This window comes from Lagenorhynchus albirostris, chromosome 13 (assembly GCF_949774975.1).
Source record: "Lagenorhynchus albirostris chromosome 13, mLagAlb1.1, whole genome shotgun sequence".
NCBI classification, from domain to species: domain Eukaryota; kingdom Metazoa; phylum Chordata; class Mammalia; order Artiodactyla; family Delphinidae; genus Lagenorhynchus; species Lagenorhynchus albirostris.
In genome coordinates this window covers 69,839,315-69,861,309 of record NC_083107.1, presented here as the reverse complement: position 1 = coordinate 69,861,309, position 21,995 = coordinate 69,839,315, and the positions used below count along the sequence as shown (strand labels likewise).

Genomic DNA, 21,995 nt, shown 5'->3' with positions numbered 1-21,995 from the left:
GGTCTTGTGAAATCTCATTCTACGCAAATACAGCTTAGTTTTCAGCCAAAGACTCAAGAGATCTGTCTTCAGATTTATTGAGCTCTTTCTCTGCACAATTCCTCGTCTCTGGTGTTTTGCTCAGCAAATTCCGGCCTCCCTAAACTCCAATCTCTACCTTCTTACTCTCAGCAAGACTGCCTTGCTCTGCTTGTATTCCGCACTATAGTTTGGCAAATGTGTTCTAGTAGAAAACCTGGGCAATCATAGGGCTCTCTCATTTGTTTCCCTTCCCTCAGGAATCAGTCCCATGCTACTTACTAATTCCTGAAAACAGTTGTTTCTTATATTCAGACCAGTTTTCTAGTAGTTTATAGTGGGAGAGCTACTCTGTTACCAGTTAGTTCACCATGATCAGGGTGGAAGTTCTCGCTGTAGTAACTTATTTTTATCATACTTTTGTAAAGTATCAATCCACTTCAAACTAGAAATTGAAACAAAACAAAACTGCGTCTTTATGGCAGATAGATTGAGAAGTAGGCTCTATCACCCTGCACACCATTACAAAGGCTTTAGCTTTTACTGTGGTATTAGAAGTTACTGGAAGGTTTTGAGCAGAAGTGAGGTATGATATATTTTAATAGGATCGTCTGCTCTAGGAACAATGAAGTGCCAGAGGGCAAGGGAAGAAGCAGGCAATTTGAAGGCTACTGGACATTCCAGATGAAAGACAAGAGTTGCTAGGAAATAGGAGTAGCAGCAGAAGTGATAATAAATAGAAAGATCTTGGATAGGTTTTGACAGTGATTTTGGATAGATCTGATCTAATAATCTGACAGTTTAGATGGGGGAAGAATCAAGGGTTCTGACCAAGCAACTAGGAGAATGGGATTGCCATTCACTGAGATGGGGAAGATTATGGAAGAAGTACATTTGGTGGCAGAAGATACAGAACTCAGTTTAAAACATGCTAATTATGAAATATGTATTAAATATCCAAAGAAGATACTGATTAGGAGGAAGATATGCGAGGGAAAAAGGGAAAAGCTCAGGGAAAAGTCTGGGCCAGAAAAATAAGTTTGGGAGTTACCTGTATGCAGATGTTACTGAAAGCCACGAGTATGGATGAGATCACCTACAGTGAGTGAACACAGACAGAAAAGAGAAGTGGCCCTTCTGGTATGCTAACATTTACAGGTCAAAGAGGTATGGAAAAACCAGCAAAGGAGGCCGAGAAGGAATAGGAGGAAAACCAGAACACAGTATCTGGAGGCAAGTGCAGAAAGTGTTTCACATAGAAGGGAGTGATCATCTACATCAAATGCCACTGATAGGTCAAGCCAGATAAGTCCTGAGAATTCACCACTGGATTTAGCATGTGGAAGTCACTGGTCTCCTTGACAGGAGTGGTTTTGGTAGAGTAATGGGCAGTGAAAATCTGACCAGGGTGTGTTCCAAAGGAAATGGGAGAAGAGAAACTGGAAACATTTACTACGGAGGCAACAGTCCATTAAACTCCATTTTAGTGTTATATGAAGACTGCTATTCAGAACTACTGTTGTTTGCCAGATAATTAGGGATGGAAGCCAAAAGGAGAAGCATTAACAATAGCTGCCTATGGTAAATAAGGAATTTACATGTCCATGAATTTTCTGACAATTTTGTTTGGGGCATGGATGTTATATCATTCTACTCACATTCAAAACTGTACCTGTTTTCCCAGATTTACTTTTTGAATTTAAACTCTTTCCTTTTTTGATTATGCATATATGCATAAAATGTGTTGCAATGTGTACATGCAACACATATACAACCCCCAACTTACAAATAGATTTTGCTTTAGAAATCTGTTTTTCTAAAGCAGAGTCAATAGTTTGGAATAGTTTGGAACCCCATAAAATAATAAAAATAATAATTGTCTATTTCTAAGCTGTTAAACATTAATTCAATCCATAAAAGTAGGTGATTTTCATGCCTGAGTATACAACAGTTTGAATAGCACTTCTGATGGAAATTGGACATTTGAGTCAATGTTTGGAGTACCTACTAGGCATCAGTACTGTGCCAGGAGATGAGGACACCACAGCAAGCAAAACCCAGACATGGCTGCTGCTTTCTTGATGCTAACAGTCAAGCAGAAAAGAGATGATCACAAAAATAAGTAAAATTGCAAATGTAATGAGGGTTACAATGAGAAGGACACTGTTCTCCTATGAGAAGACATAATAGTAGGATTTTACCCAATTAGGGAGATCAGCAAAAGCAAGGATGAGTAGAATGAACCAGACTTAGAGAGAGGAGTGACAATGAAATGAACACGTTTCTCCCCGGGTACCCTAAAGAGCGTTCTTTCCCTCACAAGGCATCCCCCAACTCTAAACCAATGGTAAAAATGAGCACAGTTGCGGCCAGAGGGTCCTGATGGGACTGGTAGGGTCAAAGGCAGCATTTCTTTTTTTTTTTAAAAATAAATTTATTTATTATTATTTTATTGTTGGCTGTGTTGGGTCTTCGTTGCTGTGTGCGGGCTTCTCATTGCGGTGGCTTCTCTTGTTGCAGAGCACGGGCTCTAGGTGCGCGGGCTTCAGTAGTTGTGGCTCACGGGCTCAGGAGTTGTGGCTCACGGGCTCTAGAGCGCAGGCTCAGTAGTCGTGGTGCACGGGCTTAGTTGCTCCATGGTATGTGGGATCTTCCCGGACCAGGGCTCGAACCCGTGCCCCCTGCATTGGCAGGCGGATTCTCAACCACTGCGCCACCAGGGAAGTCCCAAAGGCAGCATTTCTAAAAGTGCGTTTCCCCAGATTTCTTCCTTCAGAACTCTCAAGCTTTTACTGAATCAAATTATCTGGGAACGAGGCCTGGGAATCTGCATTTGAAATGAGCTGCCAGTGCTCCAGGTGCACACTGCAGCGTGAGAACTGCTCTCCAAGATGATGGGGGCTTTGGAGCCTAGGTGATAATCTCCAGTGGTAGCAAGAGAGGGCACATTTGGCCAAGGTTAAGAGCACACCTGTGGGGACAGGCAGCAAGGGGAAGGGATCTGAGGTGGGGGAGGTCGGAATGAAGGGTAAGCAGCGGTGGGACAAGGTCAGAGGCAGTACAAGCATGCGAGAGGCAGTGTGCAGCCCTGGTAGCGGAATTATTTACTAAGTAGGAGGCAGCAGAGCGTAGCAACTGAGAGCACAGGCTTCGGAGTCAGGCAGTCTTGGATTTAATCCAAACTCTGATACTTACTAGCTGTGTGAGTTTGAACATTAACCTCTCTATGTCTTAGTCCTCTCATCTGTAAAATAATAATAATATAAAATCTGCCTCGTGAAATTTACTTTAGAGAGTGTTGGGAGGATTAAATAAGATAACATAGTCATCATTACCAACAAAGTACCTGTGACCCATCAGGTAATTTTATAGGTCTTCTTTTGTTTGTTCTCAGAACAATCTTCCATAAAAGGTATTGCTGTAATCCTCACAACTTTATATTCCAGCCCTGACCTCTCCCTGGAGCTCTAGAATCATGTATTTGATGCCTGTTCAACATCTCCCCTTGCATGCCTAACAGGCATCTCAAACCCAACATGTTCAAAATAGAACTCTTGATTCTCCTCACCCTACTTCCTCACCTGACACTCCCCCAGACTGGCCAGTTTAAATAAAAAGCATCCCCATTTACCCAGTCATCAAGCCAAAAGCTGAGTCGTCATCTTAATTTCTCTCTTTTCCTCATGCTCCACATCTAATCTCTTAACAAGTCCTGCTGGCCCTACTTTCAAAATAGCTCCCCAGGGACTTCCCTGGTGGCACAGTGGTTGAGAATCCGCCTGCCAATGCAGGGGACACGGGTTCAAGCCCTGGTCCAGGAAGATCTCACATGCTGCGGAGCAACTAAGCCCGTGCGCCACAACTACTAAGTCTGTGCTCTAGAGCCTGCGTGCCACACGCACTGAAACCCGTGTGCCTAGAGCCTGTGCTCCGCAACAAGAGAAGCCACCGCAATGAGAAGCCCACGTACTGCAATGAATAGTAGCTCCTGCTCGCCGCAATTAGAGAAAGCCTGCCCGCAACAACGAAGACCCAACACAATCAAAAATAAATAAACAAAAAAGTAAATAAATAAACAAAACAGATCCCCAAACCGGCCACTCTCACCACCTCCACTGCTGCCATAATTTCTCATCTGGAATTTCTCACCCAGTGCTGCTTGGTCTACTCCAAGAGCCTCTTAACTGGTCTCTCTTCTTCCACTCTTGTCCTCTACAGCTGAGCCTCCACACTGTGGAGATTTTTTAGCAACAAATCAATTCGGAGGGGTGATGAAGATGTTCTAAAATCGGTTGTGGTAATGGCTGCACAACCCTGTGGATACACTAAAAACCACTAAATGGTACACTTTAAATGGATGAGCTGTATAATATATGACTAATACCCCAATAATCTGCGTAAAAAATAAATCAACGATTCTGAAACTGCCACACACGCTACTAGAACTGACCGAATAAGTAAACAGATGGTGACTGATGGAGTCAGCCTTCTCAGTGTTAAAGAGGGAAGTTACAGCTAACCAAGAGGGGACAGCTGGAGTGAGCCAGGTGCTACTGCATTAGAACGTGCTACTCCAGGATAACTCATGTCCTTTATTTCTCAGCCCTCAATGAAACAAGCAGGCAATATTATAAGATGCTACGTGCTTGAAATAACTGAAGAAGAAAATCCCTTTCCTAGCAGAAGAAGTGCTAATAAGAGGCAAGCAGCAAGATCTGGAGCAAAGGAATAGGTTCCTGGATAAAGCCTGGTGAGTCCTTGTCCTCAGGGAGCTGAGAGTCTAGAAAGGCATGGAACAAATAGGTAATTACAACAGTGGGATATGTACAAGGTGTTACAGATCACAGAAGATGAACACTTAGTCTAGTTTTAGGATTTAGGGAAGGCTTCCTGGAGGGGTTGAAGCTAAGTTAAGAAGGCAGAATTAGATGACAAGGAGGGGAGTAACTGGAAAAAGGATGGGAAGCACCAAGGCGGAAGCAGCATATGCAGAAACCCGCTTGGGGAACTGTGAGTGATTAAGTAATTCTGAGTGTAGATGCCAAGTAGAAAGAGTGGAATAGGTACGGCTGGAGAGGCTAGCAAGGGTCAGCTCAGAAATGAAGAATGTGGGCTTTATCCTGCAGAACTGCACTGCCACTAGCCACATGTGGCTGTTTAAATTCAAATTAATTCAAATTAAAACTAAAAATTCACTGTGTTGCCCCAGTCACATTTCAAGCGTTCAATACCCACATATGGCTAATGGCTACCATACCAGTTAGCACAAAACATATCCATGCTCTTGGACAGCACTGCAGAAAGGAAGAGCCACTGGAGATTTTTATCCAGGAGAGATACTCAGACCTATCTGAGTATATACACATACTCAGACCTGCATTTCAGAAAAACCCCTTTGGCTGCAAAGACAAGACTGGATTGGTGGAGAGTACACTGGAGGTTTCCTAATAAGATCCAGGAAAAGGTAAGACCTTTTACTACAGCACTGATTGTTTTAAATGTCTGCTTATTAAAAGAAGTTGAAATATTTTAATAGTTTGATGTTAAAAGGAATAAAAAAAATGTACGTCTAAGCCAGATCGGCACAGGAATCAGCATTGCTATAGGAATTTCCATCATGTGCGCAAGTTCATGGAGCATCCCATCATTAGAAAGCAGTGCCCTGCACCAAGTCAGCTGAGAGAGAGAGAGAGAGAGAGAGAGAGAGGGAGAGGGAGAGGGAGGGGGAGAGGGGGAGAGGGGGAGAGGAGGAGAGGGGGAGAGGGGGAGAGGGGGAGAGGGGGAGAGGGGGAGGGAGGAGAGGGGGAGAGGGGGAGAGGGGGAGGGGGAGAGGGGGAGAGGGGGAGAGGGGGAAAGGGAGAGGGGGAGGGAGGGAGGGAAGGAGGGAAGGAGGGAGGGAGGGAGGGAGAGAGGGAGAGAGGGAGAGAGGGAGAGAGGGGAGAGAGGGAGAGGGGGAGAGGGAGAGAGGGAGAGGGAGAGGGAGAGAGGGAGAGAGGGAGAGGGAGAGAGAGAGAGAGAGAGAGAGGGGGGGGAGAGGGGGAGAGGGGGAGAGGGGGAGAGGGGGAGAGGGGGAGAGGGGGAGAGGGGGAGAGGGGGAGAGGGGGAGGGGGGAGGGGGGAGGGGGAGAGGGGGAGAGGGGAGAGGGGGAGAGGGGGAGAGGGGGGGGAGAGAGAGAGAGACAGACAGACAGACAGACAGACAGACAGACAGACACAGGCAGGCTGTGTTTGTGTGTGTAAGTTCTACTGGTCATTTGTTGGATCTCAGGACTGGTCTGCCCTTTGCTAGCATGAAACCAAGGTAGCTGGAAGGAAGTATCTGGATGACAAGAACTCATGCTGTGGTCTGGTTCCCTGGTGTCCCACAGGCACCTCTAACTCAACATAACTCTGCTATCTTCCTCCCCAAATCTTCCTCCTGTGTTTTAACCAAAGGTACCTAACTCAAGCCAGAAGGAGCACCCCAGCATCCAAAATCTACAGAGCCTGTCTTCACTCCCAGGATCCCTCAGGCATCTCAATCCAAGCATGACAACACTCAACTCACCATCTTTCTCTGCAAGCCTGTCCTTTCTTCCCCTCTGCTCTGCTGACAGTCCATAATAGACGTGATTCTTGCTCACAGTTAGGACCTCAAGCCTCAGTCCAAAGAGAGGAGGAAACTATTCAAATTAAGGTTTTGAAGTATGGAATTGGAAATAAGCTTTTAGTCCGTACTGACCTGAGTAAGAACTGCTGAAGGGTTTACCTTAAATGCTTGAATGGAAATGGAATTTAATCCCAGCCCAGAAGCAGTTGAAAACTGGCAGGCTGCCCAGGCCATCAGACAAACTTTGGAAATCTGCCAACACTGAGACCCTGCAGTTCCATAAGATTATGTGTTAATTTTCAATTACTCTGCTTTTCTGTCTTTCCAAAAAAAAAAAAAAAGATTGGAGGAAAAAAATAATTCCTGAGTTGCCTTGGAGAGGTTCTCACGAAGAATTCACACAAGGTAGTTGTTTCATGGCCACGCTGAAAACCTCATTAGTTCTTGCTTTTCAACCAAACTCTATTCTTCTCATTTCACAGAAAGAAAGACAATCAGTGGCCTGAGTCCACATATGAATAGTTTCTGCCTTGACCGATTTCATTTTGCCTCTTTTCTCAGTTTCCCCACACCTCTGCTGTTTTGTCTGAAAAAGCAGCGTGCTGTGGCTTCTGTCACTCCACTGTTTTCTGCAGATAACAAGATAAACTTTTTACCTTGGCACCCAGGCAAAAAGCCATTTTAACAACCCACCTCTTAACTTGGTCATGTTTCTACAGCTCAGAAACAGTACTTATATTGTAGCATCTTCTGGTCTTTAAAAACTGCTTTTCCTTCTTGTGAAGTATGTATTAAAGTAAAAAAGCTCTAATAAAAATCTTGCCTTTACTTAAGATTCCTCACAATTGGTGGCTTACTCAGGGTCTGTGGCTCTCATATTTACCTGTTACCACCCAAAGATGGTGTTATGTCCCAACACAATCACCTTCATAAACTGAACAGAATAGAAAGAATTATTTAACCCTTGAGAAAAATAAAAATGAGGTGGTAGAGGAAAAAAGGTCTCCTGAAACAAATCTATGCAAATGGAAGTGTGATGTAATATAATTTTCTGTCAGAAACCACCTGAAAAAGAAGCTTATACCTACATGTCTCCTCAGCAACTCTACCTTCTCTGGGGGCAGCAGACCCCCCCGCTATTTTGTGAACTGACCCCCACCCATTCAACCATGTTATTCTAGGCAGGACCACTAAACAGAAAACCCCAGGGTGGGTAACATGATCCAAGACGGATCAAAAGGAACTTTCACTGAAAGTTTTCAAATTGGATCCACATAGGGTAATGAGGTTACAAAATGTGAACACATGGGTCTCTTGGCTTTGTTCCCTGCTGCGTGAAAAGGTAGTTACCTTAGGGAAGAAGGAGCAGATGTGTAGTAGAGAGGAGCAAGGAGCATGGGCAGGGGGTGGGTTGGGGGGAAACACCTACATGAGTTAGAGTTCCCCTTGCTCTGTCATCCGGGAGGCCCAGCCGCATATCCCCTGCTTTGCCCACAGTCTGGTTACAAAAACAAAAAATCTTCTCGTTTTCCCTAAGCCAATTCACACTGAGCTTCTGTTACTTAACAGCCAAGAGTTCTGACCAAAATAGAAGCTAATACTAGGAATGGGGTATAACACTGATTGGAACTAGCTAAGTCAAGTTGAGGTGTCGATGGTAGCAAAACTCTCCATCCCAGGGAGGGAATAACATCAATCTTTGCTATACGGCTACAGAGCAAAGCCACTGGTTAAATTGTAATCTCTGGGATCCTGGGATTTAGACCTTGTGCCCCTTCTGGCTGGAGTCCCAGGCACTTTGAGAGGAATAACAGGATGCAGTAGTGATTTCTTGAAGTCTTTAATATGATACTGCAAGGAAAAGAGATGCGTTGCCTGGAAGCCAGTTGCCTCAGCCCACCAAGGTGAGATAATTAAGACAACTAGGGTTTTTATGGGGGTTGTATTATTCCAGAAACCACAAACGTAAATCTCAACTCTGGCAGGTTGGGTAGCGGTAGAGGCCCCGTTATGTATGCAATCTGAGACTGAGACTGTAAGTGCTTCTTAAACAGACTGTCAGCTGTTGTTCTGTATCCCTCCCTCAGAGCCTTCTAATTCCTGGGTGGGCTTTCCTCTGGGTTTCTCTGTTGGCTTAGGTTTTAATTCTCTCCAGTCTGGAAAATCAGTTACCACTCATCCATCTGCTTTGCTGCTTCCAAAATGTTGCTATTGTCTCCTTGTCCATTTTTCTCTGTTGTTGGTTTCTACTAAAGAAAATGTCTCGACTGTCACTTTCATGGTGTTTTAGGAGGAAACAGGCAAATGTGGCTTAATATGCCATGTTTTCTGTTACTTCCTTTTCCTCCCTTCTCTAAAATGCAATTATCCTATTTTCAGATTTCTATTTTTGTAGAGCTGTGAGTTGTAGAGATGTGTGAGTTCTCAAAACTTATAATTTGGTCCATGGTAGAACGGGTTAATGAATCACAAAAGCTGTACCTAGACCTGATCCCGACAAATGGACGTGACCTAGATATCGGGGACCCAGTGCTGTCTGCAGGAGGTGGATAAGACTCCTGGGAAAGGCAAGTATACATCTGCAGTCGTACTGCTGCATTGTCCGAGGAGGAAAGCTTTGGAAGTGGAAACGTACATGGGAAGGGGTATGTGTGTGTGCATGTACACACTTGTGCACACATCTGTGTGCTTGGTAGCAAAGCAGTGCTCTGCCAACAAATTCTGTTATTTTTCTTTCCCAGGATCTCTCCTGCTCTTGACGGTAGAACCTTCTTTTGGGGAGATGCTCCTCCCTCTATTCTGATGATACAGGTCTAATGGGTGTGGCTTATCACACATACACAAGGATGGGCAGTAATGCCATCCAGGACAATAAGAATCCTTTCTTGGAGTTTTCTAATCCTAGGGAGGAAAAGCACAACCTCTTGAGTGACAAGGCTGTAGATGTGAGTGAAGCCATTGGCATCTTGAGAGGTGGCTGTTCTGCAGGAGAAGGGAATGAAGACAGCACACTGAGAGAAGCCGAGAGATGGAGAAGCCACAGGTGGACATCCTGGTGGCAGTTCAGTTGCTTTGTGATCTATGGACACTTCTGCCCTTCCCTTCTGCTTTTGCCTTAGTCTTGTGGGTTTGTGCCCTTTTCTTTTTTTTTTTTTTTATTGTGGTAAGAACACACACAATCTACTCTCTTAACAAATTTTTAAGTGTATGTTAGAGTATTTTTAAGTATAAGCACAAGGTTGTACACCAGATCTTTGGAACTTTTTCATTGTGCTTAACTGGGTTTGTACTTTTAAAAGTTAGATTTTAATACCTGAAGTTAAAAGAGTTAAGACTACTATACCAATCAAATGTACCAAGCCAAAAGTTTCATACTGGAGGTTTTTGTTGCTGCCAACCTTATATGAAATGCCCACAGAATTGTAAACATTTATATCTGTATAAATAATTAAAGCCAAAGCTTTAGAAGACATTAAAAACATTAGCATCATTTTTCATATTGGTCTGAATATAAGGTACGACTTAAATAGTACAATAGTACAGAGAATAATAACATAATCACACTCTGAACCCTGGGGAAGAAGAGGGACAGAAGCAAGCCTTGGAGGAAGTCAGATAGTGGAGGGGCATTTTAAGTCTCTGTTTTAAAGTGTTGAAAGTTTGTTTGTTTTTATGTGTACTGTTCTGATTCTTTAACAGAAAGCAAATTTCCAGAAACTACTCAGTCTAAGACAAAGATGAAATTTCTTTTCTACTGTAGAAATGTCAATAAAAATATTACAGGGGGCAAATCCCTAGAGTGGAACCTTTCAGGAACATAATTTACAGTTTCTCACATGATTGCCAGCATCTTTGCCATTTATAAGGTTTTCTTCTGTACAAAGTAACCATTACATTTGAGATCATCTTTTATTTGGACTAATCAAGTATTGTTTTTCACCAATGGGGTTATCACTATATTTTTAAAAAATATTTATTTATTTATTTATTTGATTGCACCAGGTCTTAGTTGCGGCAGGTGGGTTCCTTAGTTGCAGCTTGCTGGCTCCTTAGCTGCGGCACGTGGGCTCCTTAGTTGCGGCAGGTGGGCTTCCTTAGTTGCAGCTCCAGGGTTCCTTAGTTGCAGCTTGCCGGCTCCTTAGCTGCAGCACATGGGCTCCTTAGTTGCGGCAGGTGGGCTCCCTTAGTTGCGGCTCCAGGGCTCCTTAGCTGCGGCTTGCCAGCTCTTAGTTGTGGCAAGTGGGTTCCTTTGTTGCAGCTCACTGGTTCCTTAGTTGTGGCACATGGGCTCCTTAGTTATAGCATGTGAACTCTTAGTTGTGGCATGCATGTGGGATCTAGTTCCCTGACCAGGGATTGAACCTGGGTCCCCTGCATTGGGAGCATGGAGTCTTATCCACTGTGCCACCAGGGAAGTCCCGGGTTATCACTAGTTTTAAATGCACAGCTTATCGAAAAGTTAGAACCTGGAGCTCTTTACTTTTTCCTGCATTTTTATTACTGTGCATGTTCTTGTCTGATTCAGTGATTTATGTCTTATGCTGAGTTCTAAAGAAAACCTCTTATTTCTGGAGAGTAGCTTTGTGCCCTTGAGAATTCTCTGCCCCAGCAGAGGAAGGATCTATGACTGGGATGACGTGCTGGGTTCCTGGCTTTCATCAGACTCTGGAGACAAAGGTCTGACGACATTCAGAGGAGAAAATAAAAACTGATGAGTCCTTGAGAAAGTAAATAGGATACTACCTGAAATTTATACCATTTAGAAACTGGGGCTATGAAGAGCCAAGTCTATGAATTATGCAATTCATGTCCATATGTTCTATCATAATCTCATCCTGAAAGTAAACGAAATCTCCAAAAATTCTAAGGACAGTATTGTTAGGACAGGGGCATCACGTCACCATGTAGCCTCTCCTCCAGCAACTACTCTTCTTGGTAAGTTACAGAGCTCCGCCTCTGTTTCGGTCTCCTAAGGGCTTTGGCTACACTTGGTCCGCTGGTCAGCCCGTGGAGAGTCTGTGACAACCACCTCTAGCATTGACTGAGCCTACCTAGAAAGAGATGCTAGCTGAAATGCTGACTTTAAAATAAAATCTTAACCCAGGCTATACTATATTATCTGAAACAACTTTCAGAAATGGTAGATATTTTGTGACTGACCATTACAGCTGGCCACTGACTACTGAGCTGGGGCTTCATACAGCAACATCAAGCCTAAAGGTTAGCAGTCCTCCTAGAGAGGAGCTGTGATGACTACTGCTCCCAAGTCCCTTCTTTCAGTCTCCTCAAGCAGCAAAACATGATCCAGAAATATGCACTCCCTCCAACAGCCTCTAGGAGCTACATCCAGCTGTGGTCACTGAATGCATGGTGCCCTTGATCACCATGCACTTAGGGCCCTCAGGGACTCAGGTGACTCAGTGACAAAAGGAGTAAATGAAGAGAACTCAGGTGAAGTGAAACCCTAATACATGGCATTGCTAAAACTAACATAAAACCTACAAGCTGACTTCTTTCAATAATCTACCTTGTCTTCCTAGTTTTGAAACAGAAACATTCCTGAGTTGATATTTAGATTCTAGGTCTGGGTCTGAATGCTATGGGTGTTTAACATAAAAAGTTAAGGCCAGCAAGGGTGGTTGTAAAATCTAGGCAGGTGGGAGAGGTTTAATTGCTTTGTACTCTTTCATAAGCCTCTGTTCTTCCTTGAGAGGGCATTAGCCATAAATTATTCTCTCTTCCCCACCTGTTCTCTCATTACCGTTTACTTCCTAAATAATGACAACAGTATGTTACATTCTCACATAAACCCCACAACATAGATACTATTATTCTCCTCATTCTACAGATAAACCAACAAAGATAAGAATCTTGTTCAAGGTCAGGTGATAGCCAGGATTCAAATGCAGTCTGGCTCAGAAGTCTGTGCTCAGTACAGACGGTGCTCATACCACTCAATTCTGCCCAAAAGAAGAGGCTCGGCTACTGTCCTGCTAGTAGTGTCCCAACAAGGCTGCGGACAAGTACTCTCACCTGGTCAGGGTCTTGAGTCTCCACGTGGATAACACTGTATTATCAAGTCACTCTCATTTAAGTCCCTAAATCCTCTATTCCAGGGTGGAGGATTCTTGTAGTTTACTCCTTCGCTTCTAAGGCTATTGCCCAAATCTGCTTGATGATAAGAATCACCTGGAATACTTGTTAAAAGTGTAGCTTCCCAGGATCTCAGGATCCACTGGGTCTGATGTGATCTCAGAAATGTGTATGTTTAGCAAGTGACCCGGGTGATTCTTCTCATCACTCAAGTTCGGGAAATATTGCCCTAGGAGTTTTACCCAATGGAACAAACATAGTTGATCTTAAGTATTATATATTATATATATTAAGTCAAAGTATTATTAAGTAAACAACATTTCTATAGCTAACTTGGTCCAAAGCAATGGGTACGTATGGTTTTCTGCAGGTTTGCAGTACAAAGTGCTTTTCTTCAGGAAGGACTTGGGGAGTGGGTTGGAATGTCTTCATTCTTTCCTGTTTTGTTTTTTTGTTTTTTTTTGAGTGATGACTGTTAGAAAGAATTCTTTACTGGTTGTGCCTTGAGGGACTTTCTGCATTGCTCTGGTGACAGAACAGCTTAAATCAGACAGAAAGTAAACCATTTCATACAGATCTTTTAAGTCCTGCCTAAGAGAATTCTGGAGAAGAGTAAACTAAATAAAGAGGAGAAAGGAGGAGACTGTTCTAGTTCCTTGAAGGACCCTAAGGAAACTCCCTGTGTAGCTGAGAGGGACTCAGGCTTTTCAGCTTAAATGTTTATGAATTCTATGTGGAATGATTTAGAATATAAGGAATTAGCTCAATTTACGGAGTCCAATCAGGAAGCAGAAATGATCTTTGACGCTTCAAGAACTCTAATGCAAAACTGTTGAAATTCGTGCTCATCAAAATATTGTTTGATGTTAAAAAAAAGAGCTCAAACATGCCTAATCTGCTTTGACACTATGTTCACTGCTTGTCACAAATGGAGAGCTTCCACCTCAGGCACCACTCCAAAGCAGCCTCCTTCAGTTGCTATATTTATAAGTTAGTAGGGAAAAAAAGGAAGATAAAAAGTCGAAAATAATATAAAAAGACAGTCAAAGGAGGGGAGGAAAGCCAGTCCTTTCTGCCCTGTGGAATGCTCTGCTTCCCAGGCCAGAGGCCAGTCAGTACCCAACGGTGAGTGGTAACTGCCACGCAAGCATCACGTACCTCTTGGTGGGAGTGGGCGCCCCAGAGGACATGTGGCTCACCATGGTGTCATTCACATTCGTCAGAGGGCGAGGAGGACTGAAAAGAAAAGACGTTGACATTATATGAATAATTACCAGTGAGACTAGGGGAAACAAATGAAAAAGTGATGAGGGCAAAGGACCAACTATCATTCCTGATAAGCACAGTGGGACCCATAGGGAGTGGGGGTAGAAATTGATACTTTCAGCCTAAGTAAACTCAACAAGAAGGTCCTCTCGCACAAAGCCAAAGGACCCCAGAGCCATGTGCTACCTGGACAGGAGCAACGAACTGTACCCGCACGGCTACAGGGATATAGCTCCAGTGGCTCTTGTTTTACAGTTTTAGCACACAAGAATCTGCATTGTGCATTTCAGTTGTGTACAGGATCGCTAGGTGTGTGGCATCTGTGGTGTGTCACAAAGGTCACAACAGCAACATGCATGTTTTTCCTGAGATTTGGTGAGAGCTCACTGTCTTCCCTAAGATTTAGTTTGTATACTTTTTACCGAAACAATTAAATTGTTAAATACTAAGTTCTTTTATTAATCCTCTACTAGAATCTTAACAATGAGTTCATACCTGTACTCTGATTAGAAGGTTTTCTTTCATAAACTAATCCAAATGTAAATTTGAAGTAAGCATTTTTGATAACTTGTCTTTAGCGGCTGGTTTTCTGGACTCAAGGTCTCTTTCATCCTCTTGTGAGAGTCTTGAATGAACAACTCCAAAATTATCAAAAAGAATCTGTGATTCTGCCTTTCAGCCCTTCTTCAGCCCCTCTCCTTCCCCACCAGGTTCAGTTACAAAGGGCTTCTGTCTTGCACTTGGAACCACATGACTATTGCTAAATACTCCTCCTGGGAAATCTCTCACTTCCTCTCCTAAACTGAAAGAAGTACTTTTCAGAGAAATCTGTCCATCAAGAGCAGAAAAGTGAAACAGAAAAGTCCTTCTCTCATATTTAAGTGTTTGGGAACTACCTCCTGGTTCCTCCTTATCTCTAAGAGCTGAGTTAACTATGAAATTGTTTTTTAGAGGTTATACTCAGCAAGTCCTGGTGAACATTAAGGGGCCAGAACCTTTATTGTTTTTGCAGGTTTCATAGTCCATTCAAACACAGGCTCAAGGGAAAATTTTCAGGTAGATCCAATGTACTTAGAGAAAAGTTTAAGAGGGACGGATGGATGGATCGACCTCTACATCTATCTATCTCTACCCTCCTTTTTTAAAAAAACCAACTTCACTTCTGGGTAGGGAAATATTTTTAATGATTTCTCATTTAATGGAGAGGATCAAAGATGGGAAGTAATTTGCAGGGAATCGATTTAGGTCTCTTGATTTTTAAGCCACAGCAGTATGCTGTGCTTAAAGCAGACACATTCCTCCCTTTGTGTGACAAAGTAAGACATTCAGAATTGAAATATGCCTTTCTAGGCTAGAATTAAATTCCATGTTATTTATCTCATTACCTACTTTCCAGGCAGCTATCCAATTTTGCCTCCAAACTTTCAAGCCTAAAGGTAGTGCTGTGCTGAGATATAATCAATTAATCAACTGTTTTAGGTTGATTAATAACAGAAGTGAACACAGAAACTAGCTTCATTTTAGCCCCAAATTTATATTTTTGCCTCTGATTCCTTTAAATCCATTGTCCAAAGGGAACAAGGAGACAATGCCTATGAAAGAAACAAATGCAGCATCATAACTTTTCATACAGAAGGCACCAGAAACATTCTGGTCCTGCAAACACAATGGCCTTTGCTTCTTTAATATACTATTATTAGCAACCCATTTCCAAAACAAGATAAGGACATATTCATGTTGATTTCAGAACTTATGTAGTTACCCAGTATATTTCAATATTGAAGATACTACTGCATTCAATTTCCTTTCTGACTTTCTCCGAGGAAAAATGACAATCGGGAAAAAAAAGTTTTTTAATTCCCTAAGCGTGGATCCATGTGATAAAATCCCATGATTTGTAGCATTTTGTTTGGTCTGATGCCACAGAAGTCTTTAATAATTACCTCTATCTCTTGGTAGACATCATGATCAATTATTATCTTACAGCACACATATCAAAGCCTCTTCTCTAATACTCAAAACCAGACAGTAATGATTACATTGTAAGTTGTAAACTAATCATAACTGCACCCAAATTTCATACCATTTCTGAACTCCTAATGTTTTGTTAGGGAAATAGGTATGTGTTTATAGTCCAAGATGAAAGAGGCATCTGAAAACTTAAAGTGGGTCTTTCCTGCAGAATCTACCACTAGGCCCACAATTCACTGTGAAAGCCAACAGCTTAGATGTGGTCTTAGGAGATATAATACACCAAAAATGACTTCTGGCTTAAGAAAAAAAAAGAATGCTTCTAGGTGTGAAGCAGACATTAATGGTACCAGTTACAGAAACTTACGAAGCAGTAGAATTGACACAACTCACCACATCAGTTTTGTTGATCTTTAACATTCAAAACCTGCTCAATACCTTGAACATGTTACCAGATGTTCTATATCTTCCATTGGTGAAGATCTTAGCAAGGTATTTTTAGACACTAATGAGTCCCATGATACCCAAGTGACCACCAACCATCACTTGATACAGAGATTTGAGAGGTTCCTTTTGTTAATAAGACAGGCCAATTTTTTGGATGAGGAGATAGAAACAGATGAATGATCTAGACAGAAGGTAATTTGCTAGTTAGAAAAGGTGGGTATAAAAAGAAGACTTAGAATTTGTTCTTTTTTTTAAATATTTTTTTTAGAATTTGCTAATTTTTTTTTCTTTCGTATTTTTGGCAGTGCCGTGAGGCTTGTGGGATCTTAGCTCCCTGACCAGGGATTGAACCTGAGCCATTGACAGTGAAAAGCGCTGGACCGCCAGGGAATTCCCAAGAGAATCTGTTAATTCTTAATCAAAAGGAAAGAGGCAAGCCTCCTGGGTGCCTACTCATACAAGATAAGTAGGACTATCTTTATCTTAATAACCTAACTATACGTATGTGAACAAATCATCACAATCCAAAGTAATGAGAGCAGCAACACAAGTATACACAAAGTGTTGTGGAGTCACAGATGAAGAGCTGTTACTCCTGCCTGGAAGAAAAAGGGGTATAGTCAGGTGTAAGTGACATTGAGGAGAGAGTTTTCCAGATATAGAAAAAAGTTAAGGGCAACGTAGAAGAAATGGTATGGAAAAAGGCACAAAAATCCAAAAGTACATGGCATACTTGGGTGTAACTTATTTGGCTAGACTCAAAGGCCTTGGGAGGGGAGTAGTTGAAAATGCATCCGGAAAGGGAGATGAGGGCCCGGATGTGAATGACACCTGTTCTATCACAAGCAAAGTTTGGACTTTATACTATAGGCAGTGGGGGAAGCATTAGAACTTTTTAAGCCAAAGGACGATGTGACTATAGCAGGCTTTTGAAATGATAACTCCAGAAGCTTGTAAAATATTGGTTATAATCCAGGTGTGCATTGGAATCATCTGGGAAGTTTTTTATATAATGAGAGATCCAAGCTCTACCCTCAATTTAGTGAATCTGAATCTCTAGGGGCAAGAGGATTCTTTTTAATGTACATCCCCATTTAAAAATCATTTATGTGGAGAGGTTTGGAAGGAGGAGGGAATGGAAGCTGGGACTTCAATGAAGAGGTTATGGCAATTGTCCATATCAGTGATTATGAGGGTGGACAGTGGTAGTTAAGATGGGGAACAGACAAAAGGGAAAACACTGTGCAGGTAATATGGATAAGATGTAGTGACAGATTAACTACACACGGTTAGTGAATAAAGAATAACTGAGATTTTTACCTCGACTACTGGGTAGATAGTGATAACATATCCAAACTAGGGAACACAAGAGTAGGAAACAGGATTTGGTGTTGGACTGGTGGGAGTAGAGAGAATGAGTAGGAAGGTAAGGGTGAACTGATTTCAGTTGTGAAGTCGCTGAATCTGAAGTGGCATTGGTAAGCACAGGTAAATGATATCTTACCTGCTTCCAAGTAGTTGGAATTAAAAGAATGGAACCCAGGTGAGATGTCAAGTTTGAAAATATTTGAGTGTCATCATTTAAATTGTAGCTGTTCATTTGAATACTCTGATCATTATAAAGATGGATTTTAATTTACTTTTTTTAGGTGGAGCAGGATAAGTTTGGGAAAATATCCAGTAATAGGGTGGCTTAGATAATAGGTATAGAGCTTCTGATTACTAGTTAAGACAAAACTCCTATTAGAAGGGCAGAGTCAAGATGGCAGTGTAGGAAGACACCGAGTTAGAGTCTCCCCACAACTAGGGCGCCTGCCGGCTGCTGGTGGAAAACCCTGACACCCAAGGAGACTGGAGGATCCCCCAAGTGAACCGGTAGGACTTTGGGGAACAGAGTAGGGAGGAGAAGTAGTGGTCAAACAGGATCAGCGCCCCTGAGGCCAGGGAGATCAGAAGAGGCAGGCGGGAGGGGCCCTCCGGGAGGAGCAGAGGGCAATCACCCGGCCCACTGGGCCTGGGGGGGCCTGCTGAGCTCCCAGTCCAGTCCCCTGCCCTCCAAGGCCCCACCCCCACCCCGGCCACATTGGTCCTGGGGACATAGGAGGGAGGTTGGGGAGATCAGAAGAGGCAGGCAGGAGCGGCCCTCCGAGAGGAGTGGGAGAGGAGCAGAGGGTGACTGCTCCGCCCACTCGGGCCCAGGGAGCCTGCTAAGCTCCCAGGCTGGTCCCCTGCTCTCCAAAGCTCCCTCCAGGCCCCGTGAGTCCTGAGGGCATAGGAGGGAGGCTGGGGAGATCAGGAGAGGCAGGAGAGAGGGGTCCTCTGGGAGGAGGGGGAGAGGAGTAGAGGGCATTTGCCCCACCCACTAGGCCCGGGGAGCCTGCTGAGCTCCCAGGACGGTCCTCTGCTCTCCAAGGTCCTCCCACCCCCCCTGCATTGATCCTGGGGGCATAGGAAGAAGGCCAAGGGGAGAACAGGAGAAGCAGGTGGGAGGGGCCCTCCAGGACAGGAAGAGCTGGAGAGGAGGAGGGTGCTTGCCCCACCCACTCAAGCCCAGGAAGCCTGCTGGGCTCCCAGGTGAGGTCCCCTGCCCTCTGAGACCAGGGTTGGGGGGCACACCTGGGCCCCTTCTGTTCCTTGAGCCTAAGCCCCACCCCCCATAGCCCCTAGGGCCTTCTCCAGCCCTGCAGGTTCTAAGCATAGGCCCCGCCTACCACCCAAACCTCGCCCTTGCTCAGGCCTTGCCCTCCACAGCCAAGGCCTTTTCCCCGTTTTTTGTTTTCTCTTTTCCCTCGTCCTCTTCTTTGCTATTATGGTACCGTTGTACCTTCAGGTTGTTGATTCATCTATATTTTTATTTTTAAAACTAACATATCTGTTAGTTTCCTAGTCTAATTTTGTTTTTTACTTTGTTATTGTTCTTTCCTTTTTTTGCCACCCCATGTGGCTTGCGGGATCTTGGTTCACGAACCGGGGGTCAGGCCAAAGCTCCTGCGGTGGGAGCTCCGTGTCGGAACCAGTGGACTAACAGAGAACCTCAGACCGCAGGTAGTATTCACCAGAGTGAGGTCTCATGGATGTCCTCATTTCAGCACTAAGACCCAACTCTACCCAACAGCCTACAAACTCCAGTGCTGGAAGCCTCAGGCCAAACAACCAGTAAGACAGGAACACAATCCCACTCATAAAGAAAAAAAAAAAAAGAGAGAGACGGCAAAAAAATATGTCACATATGAAGGTGCACGGTAAAAACCAACAAGACCAAATAAATGAAGAGGAAATAGGCAATCCACCTGAAAAAGAATTCAGAGTAATGATAGTAAAGATGATCCAGAATCTCGGAAATAGAATGGAGGCATGGATTGAGAAAATACAAGAAATGTTTAACAAAGATCTAGAAGAACTAAAGAATAAACAAACAGAGATGAACAACAAAATAACTGAAATGAAAAATACACCAGAAGGAATCAATAACAGAAAAACTGAGGCAGAAGAACGAATAAGTGAGCTGGAAGAAAAAATGGTGGAAATAACTGCCAAGGAGCAGAATAAAGAAAAAAGAATGAAAAGAATTGAAGACAATTTTTTTTTTTTTTTTTTTGCAGTACGCGGGCCGCTCACCACTGTGGCCTCTCCCATTGCGGAGCACAGGCCCTGGACGCACAGGCCCAGCAGCCATGGCCCACGGGCCCAGCCGCCCCACGGCATGTGGGATCCTCCCAGACCGGGGCACGAACCCGTGTCCCCTGCATTGGCAGGTGGACTCCCAACCACTGCGCCACCAGGGAAGCCCCTGAAGACAATCTTAGAGACCTATGGGACAACACTAAATGCATGAACATTCGAATTACAGGGGTCCCAGAAGATGAAGAGAAAAGGAAAGGGTCTGAGAAAACATTTGAAGAGATTATGGTGGAAAACCTCCCTAACATGGGAAAGGAAATAGTCACCCAAGTCCAGGAAGCACAGAGAGTCCCATACAGGATAAACCCTAGGAAAAACACACCAAGACACATATTAATCAAACTAACAAAAATTAAATTCAAAGAAAAAATATTAAAATCAGCAAGAAAAAAACAAAAAATAACATATAAAGGAATCCCCATAAGGTTATCAGCTGATTTTTCAGCAGAAACTCTGCAGGCCAGAAGGGAGTGGCAGGATATACTTAAAGTGATGAAAGAGAAAAGCCTACAACCAAGACTTCTCTACCCAGCAAGGATCTCATTCAGATTCAACGGAGAAATCAAAAGCTTTTCAGATAAACAAAAGCTAAGAGAATTCAACACCACCAAACCAGCTTTACAACAAATGCTAAAGAAATTTCTCTAGGTGGCAAACACAAGAGAAGAAAAGACCCACAAAAACAAACCCAAAACAATTAAGAAAATGGTAATAGGAACATACATATCAATACTAACCTTGAATGTAAATGGATTAAATGCCCCAACCAAAGACACAGACTGGCTGAATGGATACAAAAACAAGACCCATATATATGCTGTCTACAAGAGACCCACTTCAGACCTTGTGACATATACAGACTGAAGGTAAAGGGATGGAAAAAGATATTCCATGCAAATGGAAATCAAAAGAACGCTGGAGTAGCAATACTCGTATCTGATAAAATACTTTAAAATAAAGACTATCACAAGAGACAAAGGATACTACATAATGATCGAAGGATCAATCCAAGAAGAAGATATAACAATTATAAATGTTTATGCACCCAACATAGGAGCACCTCAATACATAAGGCAAATGCTAACAACCATGAAAGGAGAAACTGACAGTAACACAATAATAGTAGGGGACTTTAACATGCCACTTACACCAATGGACAGATCATCCAAACAGAAAATAAATAAGGAAACACAAGCTTTAAATGACACAATAGACCAGATAGATTTAATTGATATTTATAGAACATTCCACCCAAAAGTGGCAGAATACACTTTCTTCTTAAGTGCACATGGAACATTTTCCAAGACAGATCACATCTTGGGTCACAAACCAAGCCTCGGAAAATTTAAGAAAATTGAAATCGCATCAAGCGTCTTTTCTGACCACAACGCTATGAGATTGGAAATCAATTACAGGAAAAAAAAATGTAAAAATCACAAATACACGGAGGCTAAACAGTGTGCTACTAAATAAACAAGAGATCACTGAAGAAATCAAAGAAAAAATTTAAAAAATACATAGAAACAAATGACAACGGAAACATGACAACCCAAAACCTATGAGATGCAGCAAAAGCAGTTCTAAGAGGAAAGTTCATAGCAAGTCAATCTCACCTCAAGAAACTAGAAAAATCTCAAATAAACAATCTACCCCATACACTTACAACAACTGGAGAAAGAAGAACAAAGAAAACCCAAAGTCAGTAAAAGGAAAGAAATCATAAAAATCAGAAAAGAAATAAATAAAATAGAAATGAAGAAAACAATAGCAAAGATCAGTAAAACTAAAAGCTGGTTCTTTGAGAAAATAAACAAAACAAAACTGATAAACCCTTAGACTCATCAAGAAAAAAAGGGAGAGGATGCAAATCAATAAAATTAGAAATGAAAAAGGAGGAATCACAACTGACACTGCAGAAGTACAAAGGATTA

At 42.9% G+C, this 21,995-nt stretch overlaps 1 protein-coding gene across 6 annotated transcripts in view; it reads right to left on the bottom strand.

Annotated features, from left to right (window-relative positions):
• The window catches only part of DTNB (dystrobrevin beta), a 232,976-nt gene that overhangs the window by 52,028 nt on the left and 158,953 nt on the right, over nucleotides 1-21,995 (bottom strand). For all 6 annotated transcript variants that reach the window (XM_060168532.1, XM_060168533.1, XM_060168534.1 and 3 more), the window contains exon 10: nucleotides 13,858-13,935. In XM_060168532.1, coding sequence (XP_060024515.1) covers nucleotides 13,858-13,935 — 78 coding nt within the window. The remainder of the gene's footprint in view (nucleotides 1-13,857; nucleotides 13,936-21,995) is intronic.